Genomic DNA, 13,058 nt, shown 5'->3' on the forward strand with positions numbered 1-13,058 from the left:
GTACCCAAAGGAACAGGGTTTCCTACATAACTCAGACAAGAAACATAGTGACTAGAAGGTTGGCCCTGTAATCAGCATGTTCTAAACTCTAGTTCTACCTCAAACACTTATCAACTTTTCAACCTTAACCAAATAACTACTTAAGTAGTTAACTTACTAGTTAAATTGTAACTATTAACCTAATAACTTAACCAATTAACTCTGCCTCAATTTCTTCATCTGTAACACAAGGATAACAATAGCATCTCCTTCTCAGGGTTGTTGTAAGGACAAAAAAAGAACTTTGTAAACCTTCAACTACTATGTGTACCTATTTTTTGGAGGTGATGATGTCATTATTTAGTAACAAAAGTAATAGTAACAGCAGCAGTGATAGAAACAGGAGGAGGAGGAGGAGCAGTAGTAATTAGTAGTCATTATAATAGTAGTAGCAGTAGTGGTAGGATACTTACTTTCTTGGGCTTGGATGTCTGACACAAGTCTTGAGCTATCGGAAGCCTTTGAGATTTGTATTTTTGCTAGGTTTACATCATCACTTGAGTCTTCAAATTCTGTGCTGGTAGCAGAAGGCAAAATGAAAACCTTATCATTAGTATGATTCTGAGTGGAAAGTGAAGTTTCATTGCTGTCAGAAGATTCTTTGGGTTTGGTTTTCTTGGGATTTGGAGAAACAGGGGTTTTCCCCATAAAAACTTTTGAGGAGGAAACGGATTCAGTAGTGGGGGTTGTTGGAGATGAAGGTGTAGAATGTAATTCAGAGACTTTTGATTGTTCTTCAATTGGTTCCATCTTTTCTGTCTCAGAGGAAATGTTCTTAGAATCAAGAGTTTCAAGGGCTGTGGTTCCTTTGTGGTCTGGAGAAGCAGAGATTTCAAAGGAAAGAACAGACTCAGTGGTAGAGATTGCTGAAGATGGTGCAATGTCTTCTTCTAAACTCATGTCACCTGACGCTACTTCCATTGGCTGTACCATTTCAACCTCTGTGGTCTCAAAAGAAACATTAGAATCAAGGGGTACTTCAGTAGCATCTTCACTGACGATTTCTTTGGCAGGTTCATTCAGCCTTGGAAGGGCTATGGTTTCCTTGTGGTTGGGAGAAGCATTAATTACATCTGCGAAGATTTCAAGGAAAAGAACAGACTCAGTGATTGAATCTGCTGGAGCTTCTGAGCTCGAATTGCCTAACTGGATTTCTGTTACATTTGCTACATTAAACTCTTCTGCTTCAGAGAAATTGTCAGGTTGAGTGGATACCTGAATAGAATATGAACTTACAGCACTGTTTTGCCAAGTTAATGTTGAAGAGTCAGATGCAGCTTCAAATGAGGTCTCAGATGAGGATTCAGATGAGATCTTAGATGAGAATTCAGCTGAGGGATCACTTGAGGGATTAGTTAAGAAACCAGATGAGGATTCAAATGAGGAATCAGTTGAGGTTTCAAATGAGGGATCAGATGAGGCTTCAAATGAGGGATCAGATGAGGCTTCGAATGATGAACCAGATGAGAAACCAGATGAGGAATCAGTTGAGGTTTCAAATGAGGAATCAGTTGAGGTTTCAAAGGAGGAACCAGATGAGGATTCAAATGTGGTCTCAGATGAGGATTCAGATGAGGGATCACTTGAGGGATTAGTTAAGAAAACAGATGAGGACTCAAATGAGGAACCAGATGAAGATCCAGATGTGGCATCAAATAAAATTTCAGAACTGGATGAGGCTTCAAAAGAGGGATCAGATGAGGCTTCGAATGATGAACCAGATGAGAAACCAGATGAGGAATCAGTTGAGGTTTCAAAGGAAGAATCAGTTGAGGTTTCAAAGGAGGAATCAGTTGAGGTTTCAAAGGAGGAACCAGATGAGGAACCAGATGTGGCATCAAATAAAATTTCAGAAGAACTGGATGAGGCTTCAAATGAGGGATCAGATGAGGCTTCAAATGAGGGATCAGATGAGGCTTCAAATGAGGGATCAGATGAGGCTTCGAATGATGAACCAGATGAGGAACCAGATGAGAAACCAGATGAGGAATCAGTTGAGGTTTCAAAGGAGGAATCAGTTGAGGTTTCAAAGGAGGAACCAGATGAGGATTCAAATGAGGAACCAGATGAGGAACCAGATGTGGCATCAAATAAAATTTCAGAAGAACTGGATGAGGCTTCAAATGAGGGATCAGATGAGGCTTCGAATGATGAACCAGATGAGAAACCAGATGAGGAATCAGTTGAGGTTTCAAAGGAGGAATCAGTTGAGGTTTCAAAGGAGGAACCAGATGAGGATTCAAATGAGGAACCAGATGAGGAACCAGATGTGGCATCAAATAAAATTTCAGAAGAACTGGATGAGGCTTCAAATGAGGGATCAGATGAGGCTTCGAATGATGAACCAGATGAGAAACCAGATGAGGAATCAGTTGAGGTTTCAAAGGAGGAATCAGTTGAGGTTTCAAAGGAGGAACCAGATGAGGAACCAGATGTGGCATCAAATAAAATTTCAGAAGAACTGGATGAGGCTTCAAATGAGGGATCAGATGAGGCTTCAAATGAGGGATCAGATGAGGCTTCAAATGAGGGATCAGATGAGGCTTCGAATGATGAACCAGATGAGGAACCAGATGAGAAACCAGATGAGGAATCAGTTGAGGTTTCAAAGGAGGATTCAGTTGAGGTTTCAAAGGAGGAACCAGATGAGGATTCAAATGAGGAACCAGATGAGGAACCAGATGTGGCATCAAATAAAATTTCAGAAGAACTGGATGAGGCTTCAAATGAGGGATCAGATGAGGTTTCGAATGATGAACCAGATGAGAAACCAGATGAGGAATCAGTTGAGGTTTCAAAGGAGGAACCAGATGAGGATTCAAATGAGGAACCAGATGAGGAACCAGATGTGGCATCAAATAAAATTTCAGAAGAACTGGATGAGGCTTCAAATGAGGGATCAGATGAGGCTTCGAATGATGAACCAGATGAGAAACCAGATGAGGAATCAGTTGAGGTTTCAAAGGAGGAATCAGTTGAGGTTTCAAAGGAGGAACCAGATGAGGATTCAAATGAGGAACCAGATGTGGCATCAAATAAAATTTCAGAAGAACTGGATGAGGCTTTAAATGAGGGATCAGATGAGGATTCAAATGAGGGATCAGTTGAGGTTTCAAATGAGGAACCAGATGAGGAACCAGATGTGGCGTCAAATAAAATTTCAGAACTGGATGAGGCTTCAAATGAGAGATCAGATGAGGCTTCGAGTGATGAACCAGATGAGGAACCAGATGAGGAATCAGATGAGGAACCAGATGAGGTTTCAAATGAGGAATCAGTTGAGGTTTCAAATGAGGAACCAGATGAGAAACCAGATGAGGAATCAGTTGAGGTTTCAAATGAGGAATCGGTTGAGGTTTCAACTGAGGAACCAGATGAGGTTTCAAATGAGGAGCCAGATGAGAAACCAGATGAGGAATCAGTTGAGGTTTCAAATGAGGAACCAGATGAGAAACCAGATGAGGAATCAGTTGAGGTTTCAAATGAGGAATCGGTTGAGGTTTCAACTGAGGAACCAGATGAGGTTTCAAATGAGGAACCAGATGAGGAACCAGATGTGGCATCAAATAAGATTTCAGAAGAGCTTGATGAGGCTTCAAATGAGAGATCAGATGAGGCTTCGAGTGATGAACCAGATGAGGAACCAGATGAGAAACCAGATGAGGAACCAGATGAGGTTTCAAATGAGGAATCAGTTGAGGTTTCAAATGAGGAACCAGATGAGAAACCAGATGAGGAATCAGTTGAGGTTTCAAATGAGGAATCGGTTGAGGTTTCAACTGAGGAACCAGATGAGGAACCAGATGAGGAACCAGATGAGGTTTCAAATGAGGAATCAGTTGAGGTTTCAAATGATGAACCAGATGAGAAACCAGATGAGGAATCAGTTGAGGTTTCAAATGAGGAATCGGTTGAGGTTTCAACGGAGGAACCAGATGAGGAACCAGATGAGGAATCAGTTGAGGTTTCAAATGAGGAATCGGTTGAGGTTTCAACTGAGGAACCAGATGAGGAACCAGATGAGGAATCAGTTGAGGTTTCAAATGAGGAATCGGTTGAGGTTTCAACTGAGGAACCAGATGAGGAACCAGATGAGGAACCAGATGAGGTTTCAAATGAGGAATCAGTTGAGGTTTCAAATGAGGAACCAGATGAGAAACCAGATGAGGAATCAGTTGAGGTTTCAAATGAGGAATCGGTTGAGGTTTCAACTGAGGAACCAGATGAGGTTTCAAATGAGGAACCAGATGAGGAACCAGATGTGGCATCAAATAAGATTTCAGAAGAGCTTGATGAGGCTTCCAATGAGGAATCAGATGAGGATTCAAGTAGGTCTTCAAATGAGGACTTAACTAAGTGTTCAGATGAGGAGTTAGCTGAGACTTTTATTGACTTGAAACTGCTTATTTCTGGATCCTGGCTACCCTGGCTGTTGGCTGCCAGGAAACTAGCCAGAATCAGCATCAAAAAGATTCTGGCAGAAGTTAACATTTTGGACTTCTTGAGGGACCACCTTTTATTTGTTTGTTTTTAATATAACACCTATAAGAAAGGATGAACAAGGAGTGTCAGTTATCAGGTAAATCCTTCCAACTATGACAATAATTTTCATAAAGGTATCTCCATTAAAACAGAAGCCTTTAAGGATGCATTGCGACTGAGAATATATGTTATATAATAGACAAGAACAAATAATTTTCTTCCCTACCCAAAAAAGAAATCCTGTTTTTGATTATGCTAGAGCTTTATGATTTGAAAAACAAAACAAAAAAAGAGGCTGTTTAATATATAGAAGAGAAAATGGAATAGTTTTATTCAACTATATGAAGTACAGACCTGTGGAAGAGAAGAAATAAGCTATGTGTTATCAACTCCTAGAGACAGAGCTTAGAACCATTAGTGGAAGATTCAGAGTGGCAGACTTATTTTAATGAAGAAAAAGGATCCTAAGAATTAGAGGTATACAAAAATCAGATGAAGTTGCTTGGGAATTGTGCTTTAGGAGATCTGTCTGCAGAGACAGGATGGCCACTTCTAGGAATGTTTAGAATTAGGCACCAAATCATTACCAAGATAATCTAGAGGCCCGCTTTTATTTAAAATAGTATAGAAAGAGCATGATGTGAATGAACAATAGCTTTTATGGGAAGGAAGGGAGTTTTCTAAAAAGTAGAGTAAATCCACTATTAATCAACAACTATTTATTAAGTCTTTTATGTGCTAGGTGTTTGTAATACACAAAGGCAAAAACATAGTCCCTATCCTTATAAGGTTTTTTTTTTAAATATATATACACCTGTATATTTTCTATGCACCTAGAAAATCAATGTAAAGTGATAGGAGAATAAGTAACAGCACCAGCTTAATTAAATATGTGTGGCACCTTGTACTTACTCTGACTTGAAGGAAACTAGGACTTCTATGTGATAGAAGTTTGGAAGGAGTACATTCCAGGAGTGAGGGACAATTGCAAAGGAAGAAAGACAGGAGACATGAAATGTTTTACATGATTGACATGAAAATGACTAGATTAGATACTATTTTGCAGCATCTGGGGGCTGGGGTGGTAGGGATATTAATGTGAAACTCAGATGATTAGGGCCAGATTGTAAAGGGCTTTTGGTAACAAACATAAGAGTTTATAACTGGTCCTTGAAGCTGGGATGGATTGAGTAGAAAGATGACATGATGTAATAAATTCTTTAAGAAAATGAGTTTGGCAACTGCCTAGAGAATGGAGATGTGGAAACATCTGGGAACCGATTCCTCAGGTCAGGTGAGTGATGGTTAGCAGGCAAGGATAGCATCAAGGTCATAAATCGAGATGAATAGAACAAGACTGAGTCGGGGGGTGATTTGATATTGGAGATATTGAGCTCTACAATGGTCAGTCTGAGTTTGAGCTGCCTATAACACGTCCAGTTTAAAATGCCCAATAGGTAACAGCTAATTCTGAGGAGTTGAAGATGAAAGCTCCAGAAAGAAACTGAAAGTAGAGCTGCAGGGAATCCTTCCCCATGGAGATAATTCAGGGAGTGTCAATTGATAAGGTCACTGAAACAGAATGGAAAAAGTCTAAAAGAGGCTTCCCTTTCCCATTCAGAATTGGGGGGCATTTTATACAAGCTAGCTTCCAGGTCTGCATCTCTAGGATGCTATCTCTAAGGCCATTTAGCCCAAGTCTTCCCTCCCTAAAGATGAATCTTAGAAATGTACAGTGATTTGACCAAAGTCATCACTTACAAAAATGTGTATGTGCGTATTATATGTGTCTTGTGTGTGTATGTGTGCATGAGGGTGTGTTGTAGGTCTGTGTGTATCTATGTGGATATGTGGGTATATTTGTGTGAATGTGTGCATGTATATACAAGTGCTTATATATGTGTATGTGTATTTGTACGTCTGTGGGCATGTGTGTGCATGTCTGTGCATGAATGCGTACATTTCATATATGTGTGTGGGTTTTGGGGATATATGTGTCTAAATGAGTGTATGTGGGCCCTTATATGTACATGTGTGTATGTGTAGTGTGTATATGTTAATTAGTGTATCTGAATGGTGAGTTTGTGTGGCGGTGTTTATGTGTGTATATGTGTTTGTATGTATGTGTGTATATGTGTTTGTATGTGTGTTTGCAACAGTCTGCATGTGTGTATATGTGTGTGCAATTGTTTGCATATACATATTGTGTATTGTGTTTGTGTATGTGTGCATGTGACTTGAATTGTGTGCTTGTGTTTGTTCATGTGTGTACACATGTGTGTGCATTGTCTATATGTGTTTGTGTACATGTGTGTACATATAGGTGTGTACACATATATATGTGAGAGACGGAGTGGGGGGGAGGAGAGGAGAGAGGGAGGGAAGAATTAGAAAGATATTTGAAACTGTGGATGGATCCATTGTCAGTGCTCCTGCAGCATATCCCTACCTCGACACTTTGAGTGGGACATAGTATGTAAAAGCTCAATCAACTGAACTAAACTGTTTTCTGGTAATTCAACTTAAGCCACACCAACAGTCATTCACTATGGTACCTGTGAAGAAGAAGACGATTGAGGACTGGAGGAGTAAGATATTGAAGCTGTTGTGTGGCTTTTAATACTCCTGAGTAGAGACATTGAAGCTAGAGGACCAGACAACTTTGCCTTGGAGTCAGGAAAACCTGGATTCAAGTTTTGATAGCTACTAGATGTGTGACTCTGGGAAGGTACTTAGCTTCTCAGTATCCCAGGCAACCTTCTAAGTCTGTAAATTCCATGAGCTGCTGATCTTCAGGAGTAGAAAGAATGTCTACACTGAGAATTCCCTAAAATGTTCAAGTAAAAATTCTGAGCCCTCCCCACTTCCCAATAACCTCCTCAGGCAGTAGGCCTGCTCCCTCGTATCTCCTCAAAGCTGTTACTATTGAAATCCTTCTTCTTTTTCAACTGGGTGGTCCTATAATGATAATTCCTTGTACACATAGGAGCATAGATTCCATCACACACACACACACATACACACACACACACATGCTTGCTCTCTGCCTACCACTTGGGATTTTCTTTTAATCCAAAGCCCCCCCCAAAAAAAAAACTGGTAAAATCAAAGGATTTTGGTTAAAATCTCAGCCCTGGTTTTAGGTCTACTATTATATTTCTAATCTGTGTGATGCAACAAATCACATAACCTCTCAGGACTTATCTATTTCCTTATCTATTGATAAAGAAGGGGAGGTAATATGGTAGATTTGGAGTTCAGATCTTACTTTTAATGTATATTGACCCCTTCTCTTCTCAGTGGCTCAAGAAACCATCCATTATAGTTTCAGAACAGAGACAGAATTAATGCTTGGCATTAAATTAGAATGTAGCCCCAGTGAAAGCTCCTGACATCAGGGTGATAAGAGGGACAACCAATTACTCAAAGAATGTAGCAATCATAATAAAACTAAATGAGATTCCAGAATCTATGCTCCTGTGATCTATTCTAAATCAAGATCCTCCCTGTATACCTCATGTAAAGAAAATCCAATCTCTTTATTCCAAAGTATAGCTTGAATCCATCCATTATAAGATCTTTCCTGTTTATGGCATGAGACCCATTCTTTAGTCGGAGTGTCCTATGGGACCTCTGAGGTACTACAGCACTTTGAAAGTCACTCTTCTCCCTAAAAACTATATAATGTTTTCTAAGCTTGGACCTTAATTCAATGATCTCTTCCCTGAGAAGAAGATTTTTTCTGGGGTAGGTGGACTCTTGGATCTGAAGGAATGAAAGGAACCCTTTGGGTCTCCTTTCTAATGCTAAACTGCTGTCAGGGCCCTGATCTAGCTTAGATCCTGGAACTTTAGCACCAGAGTAGTCAAAAAATGATGGATTTATTTATGGCAGTGGCAGATCATGAGTGAAATCTGCACTCAGGACAATGGAATCCAGATCCTTGGAAAACTGAAATTTTAAAAAGCAAATCTTTATAAAAGTCTCTAAAAGCAATAGCTTTAGATCTGCTGGGTTCTTTGCTTATGTGATTGTCCTTTTGAAATCACTAATATCAGGAACTTTCAGTGCACTCTAATTTAATACAGAGAATTGCAGATGAGTCTTTTAAATCTAGTATTTTTCTTGCCATAACATTATATGTCTGTGCCTTCCTGAGATGTGAAATTTCCCCTGTAAATTTTCTATGGATTATGTGCTTGACTTCATGTGAAATGTCATATCAGGATTGGTGGGGAGTTACTTTGGGCCTTTGGGAAATGGGAAAGATTACTACTTCTTCACCTGTCCCTGCCCCACTCTCTGAATGGCATCTGCCAGAGACATGAAATAATCTGAGAGAAAAGTCATTATATTGAAGGATGGAAAAGAGGGATCTTCTCAACAACCAACCAACTACTCCTATGGTCCTTAGACCAGTACTGTCCCAAATGTTCATGTCAAATGTGTTCATACAAGTAGGGAGGAGAGGGCAGAGAAAAGAGAATATTGAGGAATAAGGATACATAAAGTTGTGCTGGAGATATATCCCACGATTGGTTAGTATTAGAGATAAGGGTGAGAGATTTCATCTTCCCACCTTCCGATTAATTGATCCTGTACTCTTAGGAACAAGACATGAAACTCCCACTAGGCTCCAGGCCCAATTTTGGAGGCCCTATCTCTAGGCCTGGGGGAATTATTTCAGGCCTCACCAGAGTTTACTGGAGGTTACATCTAACTCCCTAAGGGAAAATTCTATGGCTTGTTTTTCTGTGTCTCTCTGAAACCTAGTATCCTAGTAGGAGTTTAATAAAATTAAAGCATTTGTTTAATTTCATTCAAAAGGAGTATTCCTTAAAGAAAAAAAAAAGAAAGAAAAGAAAAGAAAAAGGAACTTTACTTCTCGTTTCATCTGAGCAATATGGAAAGTTTAGAATGAGTGACAGAGGAGCAGTCTATCAGCCTCATTTTTCTGTATGCCCAAATGCTTTTCTGAGATTTCTGAACATAATCATAAAATTGTTGTGACCCTGGATATCTTAGAATCAGTTGGAGTCAGGATAAGCAAGTTTTTATTCTTGGTCTTTTGGGGTCCCTGTCAGGGGATTAGATCTAGCACCTCCTTCCTCTCTCTCCACTGCCAAAAGAATGATTCTGCCTGTCCTACTCCACCCTCTCCTCTCTCTCTTTTCCTTCTTTGTCCACAACCAGGGATCCAGCACAGAATTGTTGAGGAGGGTCATTTTCCAAGAATATGTTAATAGAGAATGGTCCAATTGGTAATTCCAACTTTCTAGGTTACCTTGCATCTGCTCAGTTCTAGCCCTTTACATAAAATGAAACTCTTCAGAATGATAGTGTAAATTCATTGCCCATCATGTGCTCTTCACTTATTTGCACTGATGGGAATTCTGGTAAAATGGAAGGCTCTTAAGGGAGTATACTATTGTGTTGGGTCTTTTTTTTTTTTCTTTTCTTTTTTGTTTTTTCTTTTTTTTTTTTCCCCAGTGTTTAATATGATTATTTCCATTTAATATTTTCTTGAGTTAAAGAAAATTCTCCCACCCATCTTCCCCATGGCCACATCCACATTCCCTTTTAAAAATTTCATTTATGTGAACTTTTTCCTTTTTGAGTTCCTCTTTGCTGAAGGTCTTTCGACCACTTTTCAGAAATCTTAAAAAGATGGAAGTTCCAGATGAACCAGAATAAACTAGAGACCTATTGTAGACTTTTCTCATGATAAGAATCTATAGTTCTATAATTATTGGTAAAATTTTAACACTTGCAATTTTCATCATTACAATCATTTTAAATGAGCATCACAAAAAGTCCCACCTCATCTATAATTTTGATATTTGCTTCTGCTTGAACCTTTTTTTTTTTGCTTCTTTAATGAGACCCCAATAATAACTTAGCTTCTTTATTGCTCCTTCTGTTTACGTTGAACTTTCAATAGTAGTGGGGGAAGAAGCCTTCATAAAGTCTTTCTGCCACAGATTTCAAATGATAAAGAACACTGAACGTCCATTCCCATCTCCAAAAGAATCAGATATTCTACAGTTTTCCATTATCTTTTCATTTTCCTCCCAGGAAAAGAAGAGGGAAAGTATCATGTTATAAATGTCTGAGATTAATATATAAAGTTGGTAAGGCTTTTGTGGTTAATGATTTAATCTTTTTTTGTCCAATTTTTAATGAGATATTCTCTGCATTACCCTAACTGTACAAGAGGAATCTCTGCTCAATTCTTCTCTTTTGCAATTAGAACAGTGCCACCCTACACTCTGGGGATACAAATATCCAAGTGTTCCAATAATCCTGCCCTCAGGGAGTTTACATTCTTCTAGAATTAGAATCTGAAAGAATTTTAGAAAGAATTTCCTACCCTCTCTTTAAACTGGTGAGGAAATTATGATCTAGAACCTGGTAGTGGGAGTTTTGTGAGTCACTATATCCCAGTAGTTCCTAAATGGTCATAATTATTTTCTAGAATACAAAACAAAGTCCTGTGAGGTTCAGCATACTTCACATTTATACCTGGCTTATGGGTAGACTCATTTTGAATTCAGATTTAATTTAGGCAATCCATCAAAAATGGATATAGATCTCAAAAATGGATATACTGGAGACTCCAAAAATTCAGATTATGGGATCAGATAGGATGTTTTGATTTTTTTTTTCTCTTGACCTTTATTTTCTCTTCACTCTTGTTTCTTTGCTTTAGCCTTGTAATCTGTCTTAACTAAAGATAAAGCTTTCCTAAGATTTTGGCCACTGGCCAACTATGTTTATGTCCAAGTCACCTGCTTCTCAGCTCTAGAGAGCTAAGGAAGAATGGAGATGAGGGAGAAGGGTTGTGAAAATAAAGAGAACAATTTATTTCCTTCTGGCTTCTACTTATGTCTTTTACCTGCTAGGAAGTCCATATGTGTATACCTAAAAGAAAAATGGGAATCCTGTCCTTGGGTAGCAGGAGAGAATCACAGAAAACATGAGAGGCTGCCCATTAAGGGTAAGGGGTAAGTCAGAGGAGGGGCACAGAAGGTGGTAGAGTTGAGGTTCTAGATTGCTGAACTTTTCAGTCAGTGGAATCTTTTCATTGTTTTTCAGCAAGTGTGATTTTTCCCTGGTTCTAAACAAGCACAAAGGAATTGGTACCTCATTAGTATTTTAAGGGGAGTTTCATGTTACTAATTTTCTATGGGGGTAGATCAGCATAAAAGACAACTGGAATGAGGGAGCCAGAAAATTTCTGCCCAATTTGAATAAAGGGTTTTTCTTTCCTTTCACTGCTGGAAGCATTTATTTTGGACAGCTTTATTCTAATAGTGCTCTTAGGAAGCATCAAGCCCCAGACTACCTGAGACATTGAGGGAATACCTTTCAAATGTCAGGTAATTTTCAGCATTTGTAGACAAAGATTTAAAACTCTTCATCTTAAACCTACTTGGAAAGAAGATTATATACATGTACCCATCACCTTAATTACACTGCTATAATGAAAGATAAATAGAATAATAAATAGAAAACTTAAATATCGGACCTGGCTCAGAGTCTCAATAATCATGTGACTTTGTGAAAGTGACTTTCCATCTGGATTCTCATCAGAGAAAGAGGGTGGGCTGGAAATCTATTAGCACCAACTTTGCATTCATTTTGTATATGTGTTATATATGTATGGCATATAATGGGTACTTAATAAGAGACTGATTCATCAAGTTGGAATTTTAAGGGCATCAAAAAGGGCCTACAGATAAATGAAAAAATATAATAGAAAGATAAAATCTCCTAAAATACAGTAATTGATGTACATTCTTGACATGTCTTCTTAAGGTCAAATTGTTTTGCCTTACCACCACTCATAACCCCTAAAGCACTGAAAAAGTTTGGGGTTTGTATGGTTTTTGCCGTGCTTTGTTATATCTGATTAGACGTGGCTGTCCAATTATAGAACATGGATCATATCTCTTAGCCAGCCAGTGGAACATTCATCAATAAGTAATATGTGGAAATAGCATATTCAAGTTATATCAAAGAACTTACAAACTATGTAATAATTAATTTAATTTAATTTTGTAATCTTAATTTTAAGTAAGAATTCTTTGCAATCTTTTCTAAAACAATCCCAGCTAGTAGTTACCCAGATTTTGTTCACAAGTGAGAGGAAACCTTTCACTTCTTGAAGCAGCTTATTCCTTATTGAGATATCTTACTGTTGGAAAGTTGTTTTTTTTTTTTTTTTTTTTTTTTTTTTTCCTTTCATCATTCTCAGACTTTTAGTATTGGTCTGAGAATGATGAAAGGAAAAAAAAAAAGTTTTTAGTATTTGTTTCTTAAAATCTCTGATTCTTGGCAGATTTCTACTTGAAAGCAAAAATGATGGTTTGCCCCAAAATAGCACCTTTATGGAATTTTGCATAGCAGGAGAGATAAGCTCTAATAATAGTTTTGTACAAAGCAAATGGACCTAAAGTCATAAAAAGAGGTATATAATCAAGGATACTTTGAGAATTAAATTTAATCAAAGTTAACTATTTCCAGATAAGAAAAAT

At 38.3% G+C, this 13,058-nt stretch overlaps 2 protein-coding genes across 7 annotated transcripts in view; both read left to right on the forward strand.

The window, feature by feature from the left end:
* ANO3 (anoctamin 3) overlaps positions 1-13,058 on the forward strand; it is a 555,530-nt gene that overhangs the window by 457,068 nt on the left and 85,404 nt on the right. The window lies entirely within an intron of this gene.
* LOC141546241 (uncharacterized) lies at positions 1,076-4,682 on the forward strand. The gene is made up of 2 exons (XM_074273920.1): positions 1,076-1,241; positions 1,293-4,682. The coding sequence occupies exons 1-2, from the start codon at positions 1,076-1,078 to the stop codon at positions 4,571-4,573; spliced, it is 3,447 nt and encodes a 1,148-aa protein (XP_074130021.1). The 3' UTR covers positions 4,574-4,682.

This window comes from Sminthopsis crassicaudata, chromosome 6 (genome assembly GCF_048593235.1).
Source record: "Sminthopsis crassicaudata isolate SCR6 chromosome 6, ASM4859323v1, whole genome shotgun sequence".
NCBI lineage: Eukaryota > Metazoa > Chordata > Mammalia > Dasyuromorphia > Dasyuridae > Sminthopsis > Sminthopsis crassicaudata.